This window comes from Nuphar pumila, chromosome 13, assembly GCF_984573655.1.
Source record: "Nuphar pumila chromosome 13, dmNupPumi1.hap1.1, whole genome shotgun sequence".
Taxonomy (NCBI): Eukaryota; Viridiplantae; Streptophyta; class Magnoliopsida; order Nymphaeales; family Nymphaeaceae; genus Nuphar; species Nuphar pumila.
Genome location: NC_143261.1, coordinates 13,155,177 through 13,175,404, shown reverse-complemented (window position 1 = coordinate 13,175,404; position 20,228 = coordinate 13,155,177). Strand labels below are relative to the sequence as shown.

The window sequence follows — 20,228 nt, the reverse complement described above, 5'->3', positions numbered from 1 at the left end:
AAGAGATCATCTTTTATGCAGTACTCACAGCAGTCTTGTAACGAACCATCCATCTCAAGGAGCAAGGGACAATGTTCACTAAAAAAAGAGCATTTCAAATCAAAATTGAAAATCTATAACAAAGATATACGTAATAGAACTCCAACAAATATGCTATTAGAAATAGAGGCTCGACTCTCTATCATCATTGCAGTAATTTTACTTCATCAATGCAATGCAAGCAAAATCATTTGCAATCTCAACTACTAAATCTATCATCACTAATTTCACTATGAAACATCCAGGAAAGCAAAAAATATTGCACGAATCAACAATATACAAACTATCCAAGACCTTGCACCACACAAAATGCTCCAAAGGCGCAATTACAAGCATCAATTCTTCACATCCTCTACTCATTGACTCAGAGAACCCAGCTCAAAGATCTCTTTTAAGCAGAAACAACTACAAACAAGGGAAAACACTATCATCCGAGCGGGGAAACACAAAACAACTCGAATCAAACAAATGCGGTCAAGAAACCAAAATGATTTGAAAAAAAGACCAAAAACCAGGGGAAAATAGGGGGGCCGGCGGAATCACTAGGACAGGGATGGATACCTCCTCCACCGACCCCTGATGGATGGGGAGGGCCCTCACAGGGGCATTCAGGCCTCTACCGGCCCTCAGGCAACTATCGAAAGAAAGAGGGAGGGTTCGATAGAGGCCATCGATCCCTTGTCGGACCCCGACAATCCCATGGAAAGGGGAGGCTTCGATAGAGGACACTGGTCCTCTGTCGGTCCTCCGACGATTCTGAAAGAAAGGGGGAAAAGGCGAGAGGGGGTCGCAAGGTTTACCTGGGAGACGCCGGGAAAGACAACGACGACAGGGTTGGCACAGGGGACCGACTTGTAGGAGCTCGTAGATGGGAAACAGAGGAAACATCGATTGTGAGGCGCGCTGGGGACTGCAACGATGACACCAAAAAGGGGGGAGCACGAAGACCGTGACCGAGAGGTTGCCGGTGTGTCAACGACAGAGGCAGTGGCTTTGCTCGTATAGGGTTTGCCAAACGGGAGCAGAGGGGAGTACTTGGGGGCACCCGCAACTTCGGTCGGCAGTGCCTGCTGAGAAGGGGGACAGTGGTCGCGGGTAGCACGCCGTCAGTGACTAACGAAGAGGGAGACGGCGGCGCTGGGGTTTGCTGGCTGGAGCTGAATGCGGCAGACTAGGGTTTGGTTTTGGGAAAAATCAGAGAGAGAGGAGAGAGAATGTCATAGCTTAGAGGGGCTTATATCAAAAAATAGCGATAGACTTGTTTCGTCGCCAACTCCATCGCTAAGTAATGACTTTTGTAGCGACATATGCCTTTTGTCGCTAATCCGTTGCTAAGTTGCGACAAATTCTTAGATGATTTTTTTGTCGTCGCTAATCCTTCGTAATTTATCGACAGACAAATGTCGTCGCTAATTAGTGACATATAGTTTTCTCTAGCTAATCCATCGCAAATTGGTGACGAAAAAAATCTGTCGCAAATTACAGTTTTTCTTGTAGTGTAAGCAGCCATGGAATGAGATACGATCTGGTGATATTAAAAATCACCTTTGATGGTGATTTTCAATATCCACCGCCCGCCCCAGAGGATCAAAAGCCGGTCCCATCCAAAAAGATCTTGGAGGATAATTTTGCGTCCGGTGCAAAACAATTGAGAATGATAAATGATGGTGATTTTCAATAACATTTGATCCAAAACCCTAACTTTAAAGTGAAAATTACCCTTTCTTAGTTATAGAAAAGTCAAAAAATAGAATAATAAACCGACTTTCTTCAAATGAGCGTGAGTATATTCTAGCTTTAAAAACACACACAGACATATATAAAACATGCTAAATGATGGTGATTTTCAATAACATTTGATCCAAAACCCTAACTTTAAAGTGAAAATTACCCTTTCTTAGTTATAGACAAGTCAAAAAATAGAATAATATACCGACTTTCTTCAAATGTGAGTGAGTATAATCTAGTTTTAAAAACACACACAGACATATATAAAACATGCTAAATGATGGTGATTTTCAATAACATTTGATCCAAAACCCTAACTTTAAAGTGAAAATTACCCTTTCTTAGTTATAGACAAGTCAAAAAAATATAGAATAATAAACCGACTTTCTTCAAATAAGCGTGAGTATATTCTAGCTTTAAAAACACACACAGACATATATAAAACATGCTAAATGATGGTGATTTTCAATAACATTTGATCCAAAACCCTAACTTTAAAGTGAAAATTACCCTTTCTTAGTTATAGACAAGTCAAAAAAATATAGAATAATAAACCGACTTTCTTCAAATAAGCGTGAGTATATTCTAGCTTTAAAAACACACACAGACATATATAAAACATGCTAAATGATGGTGATTTTCAATAACATTTGATCCAAAACCCTAACTTTAAAGTGAAAATTACCCTTTCTTAGTTATAGGCAAGTCAAAAAATAGAAGAATAAACCGACTTTCTTCAAATGTGCGTGAGTATATTCTAGTTTTAAAAGCACACACAGATATATATATAACATATGCTAAATCAAACATGTCAAATAGGTTTTTGGGGCTTTTTGCTTTTTTTTTTTAAATTTTAACTGTACACTATGTATACCGATCAGCTGTTGGAGTGTTTGACTCCGTTGCATGGGTGATTTTTTTATAAGGTTCGAAAAATCAATGGTCTAAAATCTTTGTAAATATTTGAGGCTTCAAATAACTTTTTCATAAAAAATATATGATTCAGGCATTGATTCCTAATAAATCAACCATGCCCAACACATGTATGGGTCGAAATAGCCAAAGAAGCACTGAAAAACCAGAAAACCCCATTTAGAGCATGTTTCCCTCACTCTATATATAAGCTTGTAAAACCACCCAGCCCCATTCCGGAAAAAGGAAGAAAAAAAGGAACACAAGGCGCATAGACAAGTGTCTGACCATGAGGGCTCCACTCACCTGGTAGGGCCAGTAAGGCTGACAAATGAGCTGAACGAATTCAGCAATTCATTTACAGCCAAGCCTCAAACGAGCTGAGCTGAGCTGAGCATGACCTCTTAAGAGCTTGAGCCAAACAAGATGAACTTGAGCTGGGTCATTGAAGCGAAAAAAAAGGGTCTTTTTTTTTCAACATGAGACTGCAGCACGAATCAATCTTGTGACTGACATGTATGATACATGAACCTAACACAAACTATATGTAAGAGTCAAGACGAGACGAACGCCCATTGCTCATACCCGACTCACTTGGACTATACAAGCAGCTCGTAGCTCGAGTTACTGAGCTCATTTGACGAGTTTGGATGTGCTTTGCACCAGCCGAACTGAGCCAAAAACAAGCTGCTCAGTTGGTTTACCAGCACTAAGTAGGGCGCGACTCTTGAACGTCACCAAGCTGACAGAGACATCACCAATTCATAACCCACGGGGGCCATGGGTGAGCGTCCTTTGCTGTGAGGTCGAAGTTGGGTGTACTTTTTAGCGAATAATGGGGGACTCCCTAAGGGGTGGGGCCTTGAATGCTAGACGGGTAGTTAAGGTTCGATTCTCATGGGCGTCACCCTTCATTGTAAGCCAACTCGTAGCATAGCTCCCCGGAGAAAGGAGTCCTAGCCTCGGAGTTTTACGCTGCCGGCACGACGACAATAGGTATGAAAGGCTGAGGCATGCAGCACAATCAGGTCTTGGTGCTAGGTGCGGTTTCTTTGGGTTATAAATTCAAAGAAAAGTGTGGCGTCCCGTTTTTACACTAATAATCTTCGAGCTTGTGAGGAGGTTTTCTCGGGTGATACAAAAAAAAGAGAAAGAAAACAAAGGGTGTTTTATTACTTCACATAATTCTGTTGCTTTTATTCAGATATGTACTCAAACTCTTTCCTAAAATATACATTCAAAGCGAGGTTATCTCATAAAGCGTGCATGGTGGGAATGCCCTTGTCTATGAGCCAAGCTAACAAAATCTATTTAACGAATATAGAAAGAAGTCCTAACCAAAAGAAAAATAAATAAATGAATATAACAAAGAACAAAAAATAATCCTAAACAACAAACTGCATATCACATTCTTAGTGCAATCATTAATGGCGTCGTTGGTCTGTGATCTCCTGAATGACCAGCCTCCTTGCCTTATTGATGGTCAGGAAACACAAGTAGACGTGCTCTTCCAACTCATCCAGCTGCTCTACAAACCCTCCCTCGCTCATCCTGAACTCCTTGAGGACCTCCTGCAGCAGATGCCTCTCCTTGTTCCTCAAGCAGATCCTTATGACCGCCCTGCTGTGCTCTATCTCATCATGCAATCGAGTCACCAACCTGCTCATGGTATCGAAGTCCCGATTCAAAATGTATGCCCCTTTAGCCGCAGCATCCAATTGCTCACTCAACCCTTTCAAAAAACCGGTCCTGAACGCCTTCAATCTCTTTAATTTCTTCGCTGCGCGGGGGTAGAAGCCAGGCAGCACCATTGGAGCCACCAAAACCCCAGCAAAACCATGCAAAGCTAGGATGACACCCACTATGGTGATTGCACTGCACGCTAGTATGAGGCCAGCAGCTGAAACCTTCTTGATGAGCCCTATCACCTTCACCCTTCTCATTATCTTCTTCCTTCTCGCTGTGAGCTTCTTCTGCATTGAGCTGTAGAGGTCATGGATGTTTTGGAAGTGGGTTGGGGATGAGAAGGACAATGGGTTCTCTAGTTTGGAGAAGGATGAGAGTTCTCCAATCACCAGATTGAATTCTTCATCTGTTAAATCCTTGGACTTTTGTGTTAATCTCAGGACCTTCTGTATCTTCCTGTAATTTGTCCTGGCTTGGTTGATGCATTGGAGAAGAATCCCACAGGTCTTGCATGCCTCTGCACTGTTGTCAAAGTAGTCGTGAACGAGATCACGAAGGTCGGAGTTGGAGGCAGACATTTGATGCTGCAGGAGAGAATCTACGGCCTCTTGTCTGGGCTCTAGAAGAGACTCCGGGAGATGATTGTATAATGATGATGATGATGATGATGGTGGTGGTGGTGGTGGTACTGGTACTGATACTGATGATGAAGATGAAAGTGAGATTGGTTCTTCTTTGGGGTGCCCAATCTGACAATGAACTTTGCTCAATATCTCAATGTATGATTTGGTTCTGAAAGCTCTCAAGTACTCCTCGTTAACGCTTAACTTGGGCAACAAGTTAGCCTGTCCCCTTTCCTCACCTACCAAAACATTACCAATGAATGAAAACATTAATGAATAGGGGGTTGAATGAATGAATGCCCATGAGACGAATCTTTTGAATGAATTGGTGAATGCCCATTCTTCGATTGCAGGGATGGATTGTAATGATGGTGTTAAAAAGGGAAGTTAGTTTACCTGTTGAGAGGTGGGAGGGAGCCCCTGTGGGGTGTTTCTTCAATCTAGGCCACATGATCATGTGACTTTCATGGTCTTTCTTGCCTTGTTCTGCTTCCTTTTTTCACTTTAATTGTGGTGTACTGTGGGTTGATGGAGGAAGAAGGTGGGCGGAAAGAATGGAAGAGTAGGGAGAGAGGTAGGGGATGGGGATTTAAAGCAGATGGGATGGGAAGGGAGGGCTATCGCTGGACACGCGGACTTGTCTCTCTGGTTCTCCGCGTCTTGCTTGGGATGTTACTTGTGGTAGGACGCTACATAAGTCCCACCCGTCTTGCGTAAACTTCACTCCCGTTGCTTACACGAATGCTCAGCTCTCTCTCTCTCTCTCTCTCTCTCTCTCTCTCTCAAAGAAAGAAACAACAAATTCATTAAGAAATCATCTCTCTCTCATCGATCCCTAACTGCACTTCTAAATCTAAATCTGAGTTACGTCATGCTGCCGGTTCGCCGAGTCGTCCCATTACGATTCGTTTGAGTTGTCTACTGCTACCCTCATGGGTAAGGAACCACCTTGAAAATTCAGTACATTGTATGCCGTTGATTTTTTTTAACCATCGAAAAATCTGACATACATGTCAAAAAAGCATGATCCACGGGCCAATCTCAACTAAACCAATCATGTAGATCATATTTGAAGGGTCAGATGTACAAAACAAAAAATAAAATAAAAATATCATGTTTAAACTAGGGGTTTCATTAACCACACAGCTTATATAAATATAAGTATATATATATATATATATATATATATATATATATATATATATATATATATATATATATATATATATATATATATATATATATATATATGAAAAATATTGACTACACTCTAGAATGCCGTAGTCTCCAGCTAAAATTCATAGGTGCAGATTTCATTAATTAGACCCTAATGATCCATTCCACATTGTCCATTTGCTAGGCAATGCATTTTTGATCGAGTAGCTTCGACATAAAAACACGAGTTTGTCAATCGTGAAATTTTTAAACATTGTGAACTTTGAATTTTAAAACCTTTAACAAATCTGAATATACGATGCGATCGAACGTTCTAAAACATGTTTTGAACAAAAAAAAAACACAGATCTCAGAGTTTGTTCTACAAAAGGATCAAGAAAATATGATGAAACTGCAGGTTGCTTCTAGTATATATATATATATATATATATATATATATATATATATATATATATATATATATATATATATATATATATATAATAGGCTCCTTTTCTCTTTCTACCCCGTTCTGCCCTACAGGTTTTAAGTGTTTTATGATAGATCTGAACCGTTAGATGTGTTTAGGATGATCAATTTAGTGGAAATCGACTCTTGAAAAAACATGATTTTATGAGCCGGTAAAAACTGGTACCAGGTCAGATTCTGACGATCTAAAAGCTGGTTCTCACTAAACAAATCCTATAGATGACATCTAGGGTATTAGATGTGACAAAAAATACTTAAAACTACGATTTTGAAAGGGGCCTAACGAGACCTAACAAAAAAAGGGGCCTAAGTGACACATTACTCTCTCTCTCTCTCTCTCTCTCTCTATATATATATATATATATATATATATATATATATATATATATATATATATGAAAATAAAATCCTATAAAATACAAAACATACTAAATGAAACATGCTATTCTATTTTCATGAATTATTGGGGCTTTTTTGAAATCCTGACCGTAGAGATGTGATCTATATGCTTGCTTTTATAGGAATCACTTCTTGGGACATATGATTCTCATGCATGGATAGGTTTTTATAAGGTTTCAAAAATCAACATACTACAATTTTCATAAATTTTTGAGGCTCAAAATACTATTTTTTCTATCCAAAATGCATGATCCAAGTGTTGAGTTCTAGTAAATCAATGATATTGAACACATCTATGGGGTCATATTTCGAACAAATACCGAAAATCTACTATCATGTTTCATTTAGTAGGTTTTCATTTTCCTATATATATATATATATATATATATATATATATATATATATATATATATATATATATATATATATATATATATATATATATATATATATATATGCAAACAACTTAGCAAAACCTTATTTTTTTGTGTTAATTTTTGGTAAATTTGAACTTGTATATGTTGTGATCATCATGGTCGATTTTTTAAGGATTAACATTTGGATCATTGGATTCCAACTTGTGGGTGGGTTTTCGGGCAATCCAAAAATCGATAGCCATAAACACTTCAAAATTTCTCAACTGATAAAAACTTTTGTTTTTCGTTAAACAAACACAATCCAAGGGTTAGTTCATACAAAATCAAGAAATTAAAACACATCTACGATGTGAGATTGAGTCAAAAGGACTTGAACCATGAAATCTCAATTAGATTGTGCATACAAATGGTTATATGTGTGTGTGCACACTACAATGATCTTCAACCAATTTTTTTCCATGTCTTTTTTTATAGATCTAACCTAACACGTACGTGATCTACATTTGTTAGTTTAATTAGAATCCATTTTTAGATCTTGTGTATATGACGTACAAGCAAAATTTTCAAGAGCTTAAAAAATTGATGGCATACAATGCATCAAATTTTCATGACTTAAAAAAAAATCAGATTTTTGTGTCATAAAAACATAATCCAAGCTGCAGTTCTTAGCAAACAAATAATGCTGAACACATCTATGAAGTTAGATTGAATTGAAATAGCTTACAACTGCAATTTTCTAACTGGATTAATCGTTGCTAACATGCATGCTATTTGGATATGGATTTGCTTTGGTCAATTGCATGTTAATTGATGAAAGAAAGTGTTGCACATAGTTTTTTTATTTTTCCTGTAGGATCAAGGGACCCTCTCCTCGGGCTCATGTTTTTGCTTGGGATCTAGTGACTGGTCATGTTAATACAATTGCATCGAATTCAGAAATGAGGAGACTGTTTCCTCCACCTAAGAATTGCATATTCTTTGTATTTATGACTCGTCCATGCTGATTCTCTGTTAATAATATTCACTTTTTGTTTTTCAAAACAAATATTTTTTCGGTTTCATCTAACCCTACAAATGTAATCTACATGGTTTGCTGAGTACGAACTGTTTTTCAGATTATTTTTTTACCCTGTGTGTGTGTTACAATTAATGCATTAAATAACTATCATTTTTCAATTTGTTATGAGGCATATGTGTTATGGTTCACAATTGGCCGTCAACATTATCGATCGGCTCATGTATGTAAGTGCACATGTGCATGCATGAATATATGCACACTTAAGTTTTCATGTAGTTTTAAATGGGTCACAAAGCTTAAATATTACCAATCCAACTCCAACTGTGTAATAAGAATCACATTTTCAATATGGCACGAAAGAGTTTCACAGAAAATATAAATGTAAGTGTTCTATGTATGACTACCCTTTACTGAGCTTGTAGGAGAAGCCTGACTCCATCTTGATAAGAAAGAAAAGAAAAGGTGAAACACAATATTTTTGGCTCAAACAAGGTACTCACGGACTAGGGTATGGGATGGGAATGGACTGGACTCGGTTTGGATGAGGGTAGCCTGCTCTTGTTTTTTCTTTTTTTTCTGGATAACCCCAGAAAAACCACTTTATCCACTCACAAGCTCATTGGTGTAAAAACCCTAGGTCGGTCTTGCCCAATGTTGTCAGTATTCAGCAGAAAATCGATACGCTTCACCACTGAATCGTCTATTTTTAATAAATATAAAAAAATACTTAAAATTATTGTAATATTATTTTAATGGCTTTAACACGATTATGTCACGTTCTGATTGACACGTAATATTTTTTAATTATTTTTTGGCTGATTTAGAACGATTCGCTTGAGAATTGGAATTGGCCGATTCACCTGAATCGTTGGCTAAAAGATACAGGGCCGATACCGATACTGACAACATTGGTCTTGCCCATTTTAAAGAGTACACCTAGCTTTTGCCTCATGGCAGGGCATGCACACCCATGGGTTTTGAACTTATGACACCCTTTCAACTTGATGATGCTCGCGAGCAGTATGGCACCTTGGAAGGTTTCCTTGTCATTGAAGAAAAAACAGACAAACGTACTGACATATAAACATAACTGCCGCTATATATTATCTACTTAATTTCACTGTAGGGATGTATTTATCATTTCATTTTGGAATACATTTTTTTTTTGACATAAAAACCTAATCTTCTGTGTAATAAAATTTTGGAATATTGTGAGCCATTGACTTTTAGGGTACGTTTGGGAGCTAGCATTGAAATGGAAACACCATTTGTCCATTTTCATGTGTTGTGAAAAATATGGTTTTGCCAAAATCTGGAGTTGAGGATGGAGTTGCCAAAACATTCTCTTGGAATGGCGTCAAAATGTGGCCCTAGGGCTGCTAAATCCATTTCCAATGCAGTATGTTTTGAGCACAGTTACCGGAACTAGCTTTTCTTTTGTTTCTCACTCACTTTCTCCTTTGCTTCTCTTGCTTTTTGTGTTTTTTTATGTTAATATTTTATTTTTTTTTCGCTTCTCGATCGCTTCCCACTCGTTTCCTTTTTCATTTCTTATACGCTTCGACAATCACTTCCAACATGAATCCCACTTCTGCTTCACTCATCACTACCCGTATCCATTTTATTTCCTGGTAACTATTGTTTTGACAATACCGCAACTCCCAAATAGAAGAGAGCACGAGAAAACTGACGAAACTGCACCACACCTCCCATTCGAGGCTCTATTTAAATGTCAAAATATTTTAATTTACAATTTTTCAACATAAAAAAGCTAGATTGCAATTTTATGAGGTTCATTCCATGAAGCACTCAATATATAACGATAAATAAATAAAGTGAAGCGCCGAAAGAGGAAGATTAGTAGACCTGATAGGCTTGTGCTTAATGTGTGGGTTTTTAGCAGGCGCCCTGGCCCCAATTTCATACATGCTAAGATCCATCCTAAAGTCTAGAGGCCAACTGGATGGTACATGGCTTGGCCCAATTCTCTGTCAGTTTGGGCTTTGGGCCCAAGGGTTGTTAATTTCCCGAGCTTCATAGATGGCAGATCAGGTGTAATCACATTGCACACTCAACGGTCGGGTTTACCGGACCCGACCCAGACCTAGACCAAACCCTATAGGGTTCGGGTATGGTAAATAATAATACCCGCTTAAGACTCGGGTTTTGACCTGAAGGTCCGATTAATACATGGATACAGGTATAGTTTGTGAAATTCTATACCAGACCCGGGTCCGACCTGAGTTCCGATTAAGACCCACAAATTTTCAATGTAAAAATGATAAAAAATATTATTTTACGGGGTATGGTTCATGTAGTTCTTATCAGGTCTGGGTATGATTTCTCTTATATTGGACCCGATTAGACTTGAGTCCAGACCCAATACTATACTCGAAAATTAGTACCAAGTCTGGTTCTACCTGGGTCTGAACCAAACCCGACCCATTGACACCCCTAAACTGCACCCACTGCCCTTCATCTTCCCCACAACTGACAGGATATCAGCCAAAGATGGAGGGTGCTAGGCGCAGCGGCGCACTCAAAGCGAGCAATGTGATTGAACCTGATCTGGCCTGAGCCCGTAAGGTCTTGTGGGTGGCCTCGTTTCCCAAGCTTTCATCAGATCTTGTGGGTCCAAGCGATGCACTGCTCACCCAACAAACCTGATGTCCAACAGTAGTTTGAATCCAATACAATTAAATTTGGTTTGTCTTGGTCTGATACAATTCTTGACGATGGCTCACACTGACGATCTAAAACCATGCCACACTTCAACCAATTTGCGTCAGGATTTAGGGTTGGCAATGGACCCAGGACATTCAGCCTACCAGGGTGGATGGGTTGATATTCGGTGTTATTGAAGGCATGGAAATATTGCATACAAATAGCCTTCTTTAAAAAAAAAACTTTTTTTTATAAATCAAACCTTATAATGAATGTGATCTACAAAAGTTTGTTTGGCAGAAAATGAATTTTAAAGAATGTGATTTAGAAATTTAAGCAGGTTTTTAAGAGCCTCAAAATTCAATGTCACACAAATGCATTAAAATTTCATGACTCAATTCATCATATTTTTAAGATTGAAATAACATGATCCAAGGTTTGATCTTTAGCACACAAGCCATGTATATAATTATATTGAGTCAATAAAGCTTAAACCTATGATTTTGAACTCAATAGTTTTGCACACACACACACACACAGATATATATATATATATATATATATATATATGAGAAGTGAATATATTAGGCCCCATTTTCTCTTTATGCCTATAGTTTGAAGTGTTTTATGATAAATCTGAACCGTTTAGATGTGTCTAGCATGATTGTACTAATGGGGCAGAACAAGAAAAAGTGGGCCTAATATATATATATATATATATATATATATATATATATATGTGTGTGTGTGTGTGTGTGTGTGTGTGTGTGTGTGTGTGTGTGTGTGTGTGTGTGTGTGTGTGGTACCAATGGTTTTTAAGCTTTTAATATTTATAAAAATCTTAGCCAGTTGATTTTTTTTAAAACCTAATAAAAACCTACGTACATGTCAGAATAAGACGTTTCAAGTTATAAAATCAAGCATGTAAAAGATATCTATATGGTCAGATTTCAGGAAAACATGAAAAAACCATTCAAAATCCTAGTGAGTTCGTGGTAGGCAGCTACCACCTAATATATATATATATATATATATATATATATATATATATATATATATATATATATATATATGGTGTACAGACAATCTAGTATGAATCTCAAGGTATAAGTTGTTTTGATACAATCTAACCTCATAGATGTGTTCAACATGCTTGATTTAGTAGGAATAGACTCTTGGATTATGTTTTTTCGATGAAATAGCATGTTTTTATGAGTAAAAAAATTGATGCCCTCTTGGATCGCTATCCAAAAGTCAGTTCACACTAAACAAGACCAGTAGATCACATCTATAGTGTTAGATGTGAGGGAAAAAAACCAAGGGGGTTCCCCACATTTGCTAGGTAGTTTGCATATACAATTGATTGTAGCAAATCTAGATGTAAACAGGAATATGTAAACCAACAAAATATGTAAACTGCCATGCACCAAGATTTTCATAGTTGTTTTTTTGTTTTTTAAATTGGTACGGACCGAGATGATTAGTTCTATACAAACAGATTCTTAGATAATCCGATTATGATGTATAAGAAGGATCTTTTAATGCTTAAAATTAAAGACTAATTTTTTTTGTAAATATTCAAGCACACAAAATCACATTTAATGATCTGAATATGATGATTCAATAGTCAATTTCAAGTAAATGGACCATGCCCATGGTTAGATTTACAAAAAGACTATGAAAATCTTGGTTCATACTAATTTACATATCTTGATGGTTTACATGTTTTAGTCTCTCTCTCTCTCTCTCTCTCTCTCTATATATATATATATATATATATATATATATATATATATATATATATATATATATATATATATATATATATATGGCACGGTGCAAAATGAAACATGCTATTAGATTTTTAGTGCTTTTTTGAATTTTTGTCTATACAAATGTGATCTATATGCATGTTTTTATAGTAATCACTTTTTGGAGCATTTGATTCCGATGCATGGATATGTTTTTATAAGGTTTTAAAAATCAACAACCTATATTTTCATAAATTTTTGAGGCTCCAAATGCCATTTTTTTAATCCAAAGTGCATGATCAGAGTGCCACTTTCTAGTAAATCAATCATGTTGAACACATCTGTGTGTTTGAATTAAAAAAGAAAAAACACACACCAAAAATCCATTAACATGTCTCATTTAGCACCGTGCCCATCTTATAATCTTTCTCTCTCTCTATATATATAGAGAGAGAAATTGGTAGCTGCTCACACGTTAAGTGCAAAATAATATTTGCTAAATAGTTTTTTCTGCCCTTTCGGAGTTTTTTTTCGCAGTTCCGACCCTATAAATGTGTTGGGCATGGTCGATTTACAAGGAATCAACACCTAGATCAAGTGTTTTCGATGAAAAAAATATATTTGGAGAATAAAAAATTTACAAAGATTTTGAACAGTTGATTTTTTGAACCTTATAAGATCCCTATAAAATCAAGTACATTGATCACATCTGGATGGTCAGAATTTTAAAATAAAATAAAAAGGCTGAAAAACCCATTTAGCCAGTTCATTTTGCACCTAACGTGTGAGCAGCTATATATATATATATATATATATATATATATATATATATATATATATATATATATATATATATATATATCCGAAACATGCGGGTGTCTCCTGAATTTCATATCGATCAAACCTAATCTGTTATCCATGACATCATCAAAAAAATTGTAATGGAGATTGGCACGTCATGACAGGGACAGTCTGATAAATGTCATCCACTAGATCAAGCGTTGAAACCAATTTTGTTGGTGGAGGTTTTGTCTGCTTAATAATAGAATCTTGATCATACATACAGGTATGCAATATCAGTACTTAATACATTGATTGAATGCAAAGAGTTTCGTTAAGAGATGAAAAGGAATTATGTTGGGTTTGGATAATAATGATGATTTGGAGATGTTCCCAACAAGCTTGAATTGAATGAGTTCAAAAGAAATCGTGCTGAAGGCCCTTGCCTTTTCTCCTATAGATAGCCCAATCCTATGCGTGCACGCATTGGTGCACCAAAATCTAATAAGAAGCTATCCTTCCTCCTCCTCCTTGTTTGCAATTCGAGGCCCATTTCCAAAGACATGACATGGGCGCCCCCCACGTATTATTAATCAAGTGTCCTCTATGCTCAATCACATATATCTTTGAGTGCAAAGCAAGCTTGTAGACAAACTTATCTGGTGCCTAATATGTGGTGTGGGATCCACAAATCTTGAGTCATCTTGGGGCCCTTCACAACCTGAAAGAATTTCCATCGTTCATTATTCAAATGAATGCATGATAGGTATTTGGTGGTGCAAACACGTTAGATTTGTGGCATGTTTGGGAGGCCTTTTTTTTTTAATTATTATTATTATTAAGCTGGGGGATTAAGGGCTCCAAAGAGGTTTGGTGCAGTGGGATGGGACCTAGGCCACTGGGCAAGTGGTATAGGTTCAAATCCCATGGGTACCACCTCTTGCGCAATCCGAAGCAATGCGATTCGCTGGGGACAAGGGTTAAGCCCATAAAGTTTTACACTGCTAGGACAATGATCATAAGCACGATAGGTAAAGCTAGCACCGACTAGATATTTGATCATGAGGGTGGTTTCTCCATATAAATATATAAAAAAAAAAGTTGAGGAATTAAGGCATGTTGAGAGGTTGAATGTGTGAAAGCTCAGTGCTTGCAACATGCACACACAAGGACACACAAAATATAGTGGTTCGGTCTAACGTGACTTACATTCACTGTAGAACCTCTCTCTAGGATTTACACACCTGAGTGGAGACCCCCGCCTTGTTTATATAGATTTTTATGAGTTATAATGTGTGAGAAATTCTCCAAATACAAGGAGTCTCATTGGCATACAAAGTCCATTTGATTACAAACAAGCATGGATTTAGGAGTCCTCTTTACAATGTGTGAGAATGGGTTCTTGCTTTGAACAACTACTGAGATAGGGGTCTTAAATGAATCTTTCTTTCTTATTAAACTCTACATCCATTCTAATGTGTGGATCCATTTGAGAGGAACTCAATTCAACAACATCTGGGTCTCGATTTGAATCTGCATCTGTCTTCACCTCCCCCTCAAGCTAATTTCTCAGAGACTGAGCTTGTCTCTAAAATAATAAAATTTTGGTCTCGATAGGGCTTTAGTGAGGACGATAGCTACCTATTCTTCATATAGAACAAAACACACTTCAATATCACCCACTGCAGTTTTCTCTATGATAAAATGATAATCAATTTTGATATATTTTGTTCTAGCATGAAATACTAGAATGGTCGTGAGATATATAGCGCCTATACTATTACACCACAAAATTGAAACATTAATAGAATTGACACTCAAATCCTTCAAAAGATGCTTAAGCTACATTAATTTAGAAGCTGCTTCAACAATAGCTTTATATTCTGACAATTGTATGTTGTTTAGAAGAAGTTCATGACAATAAGTTGGGCCCCAAGAAAGCGAAAGTCACTGGTCGATTTTCTGTCATTAGGGCAACCTGCATATGAAAATGCAACCAACTTAAGATCTATGGACCTTTTAAGGTATAATCCTTAATTAACAGTTTCATTCAGATATCTTAGATTGTGTTTTACATGAGTCCAATGTTCTTGAGTAGGCTTATGCGTAAAATGACATGCCTTATTTACTGCAAATGCAACATTTGAGTGTGTGAAAGTAGTGTATAACAATGCTTCTATACTAAATAGGGTTTTTCAATAGCTCGTCTGAATATTTTGAAAGAGAAACATTAGGAGTTGCAGTTGTGACCATACTTTTACAATCTATCATGCATGACTTGAGTAGAAGATATGTAATGTATTTCCTCGAGGTTATTATAACACCTGTTATGCCTTGAAAAACTTCAATACCTAAGAAATAGTGAAGGTCTTCCAAGTCTTTTATAGAGAATTCTAACTAAGAACTTTAACAATATTTCTGACTTCTTGATGATTCTTTTTCAATATGGATGAACAAAGAGGAGTCTCATTTAGACTTTACAAAGTTTAAAATTTTCAAATACACCTTTAACCTCTCGAACCATGCACAAGGAGCCTGCTTTAAGCCATACAGGTCTCGATCAATCTTGCATACATAATAAGGATGACTCCTATCTACAAATCCTGGAGGTTGTATCATATAAACCTTTTCTTTTAGGAGCCCACTCAGGAAGACATTACTAACATCTAGTTGATGAATCTACCAACTACAAAAGATAACAATAGAGACAACTTTTTTGATAGATGTGAGCTTGACAATTGAGCCAAAAGTCTCAAAATAATCTACTCCTTTCTGATTGTACTTCTTGGCAACTAGTTATGCATCGTACCTGACAATGGAACCATCTACATGTTGTTTTATCTTATATATTCACTTACAACCTATTAAGTTGTAGACTGGGTCCAAGTTTTGTTTCTATGTGGCCTTTATCTTTTCTTTCATGACATTTTTTACTTAGATTTCAGGGTAGGTTGGATAAAATTGAGTGACTTTTTTTTCTTCGTGCAGGATTTTTGTTAAGAGACCAACATGTATGGGATACTTCATGACAAAGAACAATTTAGTTTAAGATACCAACATGTGAAAGTTATTTTTTTAACAAAGAAAGTTGGGGTTAGGCATACCCCTACTAGTTATACAACAATACCATTTGGGGTTCAAACTTTCCACGTCTCAACACAAGGTGACGTGCTCCTGCCAGACAAGCAAACACTCCCGTTGGTATTATTTTGCAAATGTTGTGATAGATGTTTGCAATTCCATGTGATTCTTGGATCTTGTGACTACAACAACAAACAACAACAACTACGCCTTCATCCCAAAACAATTGGGGTCGGCGATATGAACCAAAAAAGAAAATCATTTTGGGTCTTCCACATGAATCCTTCTCCTTCAATCATTTCTATCCAATGCCATGTCCTCGGTGAGGTTCAAAGCATTCATATCCTTTCCTATCACCTCCCCCGACCTCTTTTAACTAATATATTTTTTCATTTCTCCATCCTTCTAATTGGAGCATCATTAGGCCTTCGCCGAATATGTCCAAACCACCGTAAACGATTCTCTCTCATCTTATTTTCAATGGGTGCAACGCCTACCTTCTTACGTATCTCCTCGTTCTGAATCTTATCTTTTATTGTATTTCCACACATCCATCTCAGCATACGCATCTCAGCTACACTCATTTTTTGAATATGATGTCTCTTGGCAGCCCAACATTCCGTACCATATAGTAAAGCGGGCCTAATAGTCGTTCTTGGATCTTGTGACTGAATGTAAAAATATAAAAAAGTAGTTGTGATTGTGATTGTGATTGTCAGCTGTGATTATTTTTTCCTGACCTTGTGACCAACAATCAAAGCTTCTACTTTCTCAAGCCTCTAGATTCTCACCACTGACCAAAACCTACATGTTTGTCTATTAGTAGAATGTAAGAAATTACTATACCGAGATTCATGACATTGATGGCGATTAGTTTAGTTGATGATGATAGATTTACACTTTGGGCAATTTCTTTCAGTTGTCGTAGAAGTTTTATTAGAGTTGTATCAGTTAGATAGCATTACGTGCAATGAAACAACAAGAGAACAAAATTATTGATTAATACTAAACATGTGTTTTTTTTTTCTTCTCCACAGAGCAAGCTGGGGTTAGGCAGACCCCAACCAGTTATACAACCCTATCATTTGGGGTTCTAACTTTCAACGTCCCAACACAAAGTGACGTGCACTAACTGCTCCTGCCAAACAAGCGTTGGTAAACGCATTTTACATATAGGGGAAAAATTGGGTCACGGCCCATCACCTGCAGACTTTTTTCTTTTTTAAAGGCAAAGTTGTGGGAGTGAATGCCCCTCTTTTTACAACAGCTATTTAACCACCCATACACCTGTGGGTTTCGAACTTGCAACGTACTATGACACGGTAACGTGCACAAACTGCTCCTGCCAGACAAGTTGAGCCCCGCTGTTCCCATCACCTGCAGTTGTCCTCTGCAAATACTGTTACAACAAAATACCTCATTATGGGTTTTTTTTTTATGATAAAAGAAAACCCTCACCGATAACAGGATCACTTAATTGGCTCACCTCATCAAGAGGCAAAACTCCGAGCTAAGGACATGACCACCCAGCCTTAAGTGCCCCAACCCTCATTATTAATCCCACAAGATTTGCTAATGTTTAACAATGAAAGCAGCAACCCTCGTTAAATATTCTAGTGCTCTTTCTTATAACATGTCATGTTCTGCCTAACTTCCTCTTAACAAGCAAGTAAAAGAAATGACAATCTAGATGTTCAATGACACAAGATACAAAAGCCCAAGAAAAAATGAGTGGTGTGGAGTATCTCAGGCATCCAAATCATGCACTTCATGCCAACCTAGATCTGTGCATGTGACTGTGGGAAGTCTAAAAACGTAAGCAACGGTCCATCTAACCAACATATTTGAGTAAATGCTCGCAGCAAAACGTCATTAAGGGAACATCGTTCCCACATCCACAGACTATATTAAAGCAAAACCCTTAGTCATTGCACACATAAGAAAATGAAAACCTCCTAAAAAGAAAAACCCTCCCAAACAGGTCCGGCAAGCCTCTACGAGATATGAGGCCACTGCCTAGAGCCTCAAATGAAAAAAAATATAACACTTATATTTCACATGTTGAGGGCCTCCAATGAAACAAGGCACAGGCTGAAGGCCTCATGCTGAGGGCCTCCAATTAAAAAAAATATATAGAGAAATATGGGCCTCCAATAAAATATGCCTAGGGCCTCTTCTCTTGAGCCGCCCCTGTTCTCAAACCTTTTCAATGAACATTTTATTAGATTTTTGGTATTTTTTTTTTCAAAATTCTAACCGTACAGATGTGATCTATATGCTTATTTTAAAAGGAATTCCTTGGAGTATTTGATTCCTATGCATGGATAGGTTTTTATAAGTTTCAAAATCGACAGTGTATAATTTTCTAAAAATTTTAAGGCTCCAAATACCATTTTTTCTATACAAAATTCATGATCAAGTGTCAGTTTATAGTAAATCAATCATGCTGACTGTATATGGTAAGAATTTTGAAAAAAACACCAAAAATTTTTTATTGGAGAGGTTTGGGAGGTTTTCATTCATATATATATATATATATATATATATATATATATATATATATATATATATATATATATATATATATATATATATATATATATATATATATATATATATAGAGAGAGAGAGAGAGAGAGAGAGAGAGAGAGAGAGAGAGAGAGAGAGAGGTGCATTTGGTTAGGATCTCATTTTCACTAAAACCCTGTTGGGTTTGTTCGAAAGATCATAGTTGCATGGGCTTTTGCTTAACCAAACATGTATATGTAATTATCATAGTTTATTAGGTAAAAAACATATATTAAATTAGGTCCTTTTTCAAGTTCATGTGCTTTAAGAGGGGAAAATCAATGACTCGTGTCGCACTAAAATTTAATGATAAAATATTCAAGTTTTTTTTTGGTAGAGTCAATTGAAATCATAGTTTTAGTAATAAACAATGATAAACACATCAACATGTTCAGATTAAGCAAGAAACACCTGACTGTTTGAAGGGGCCTAAGAGGGTCTTAACCAAAATGCGATCCTAACACATTTTTCATATGTACACAATGCACGCGCTCATGCACATGTTAAATTTTTTGGTATTTGCCTTATTTGGTTTTGGCTAAATTTTTTTTTACATGGTATACTAACTTCTTTCACCACAAATTATATTTGCAAGACCAATTTATATATTATGATTTCTTTTCTCTATTTTCTGATGGTGGACGAACTTTCTCTCAAAAAAAAAAAAAAAAATGGACGAACCAAACCGAGCATGTGCAAATAGTTAAATGGGATGAAATAGTTAACAGCAACTAAGAGGTAGTGATATTTTTAACACTTGAGTTTTTCTTCTTAGTTGAATATGAAATCAGGTATTTGGCAAAGGAGTTCCCTTAGCCTCGTTCTTGGACATGGGAAATTATGCAGTTTTAGCAAATGGGTTTTACTCGCTGAACAAATAAAGGTGGATGTAGAAGCTACTGCCGTATGTCAATGGCATGGACACGAACTCTGAATCAATAAGCATGAGCCAGCATGG

At 36.8% G+C, this 20,228-nt stretch overlaps 1 protein-coding gene across 1 annotated transcript in view; it reads right to left on the bottom strand.

The window, feature by feature from the left end:
• Positions 1 to 4,103: 4,103 nt before the first annotated feature.
• Positions 4,104 to 20,228, bottom strand: part of LOC149817810 (UPF0496 protein At1g20180-like) — a 34,267-nt gene continuing 18,142 nt past the window's right edge. Inside the window, exon 3 of the mRNA XM_089986092.1 lies at positions 4,104 to 5,227. Within this exon, the coding sequence (XP_089842218.1) occupies positions 4,104 to 5,227 (1,124 nt within the window). The remainder of the gene's footprint in view (positions 5,228 to 20,228) is intronic.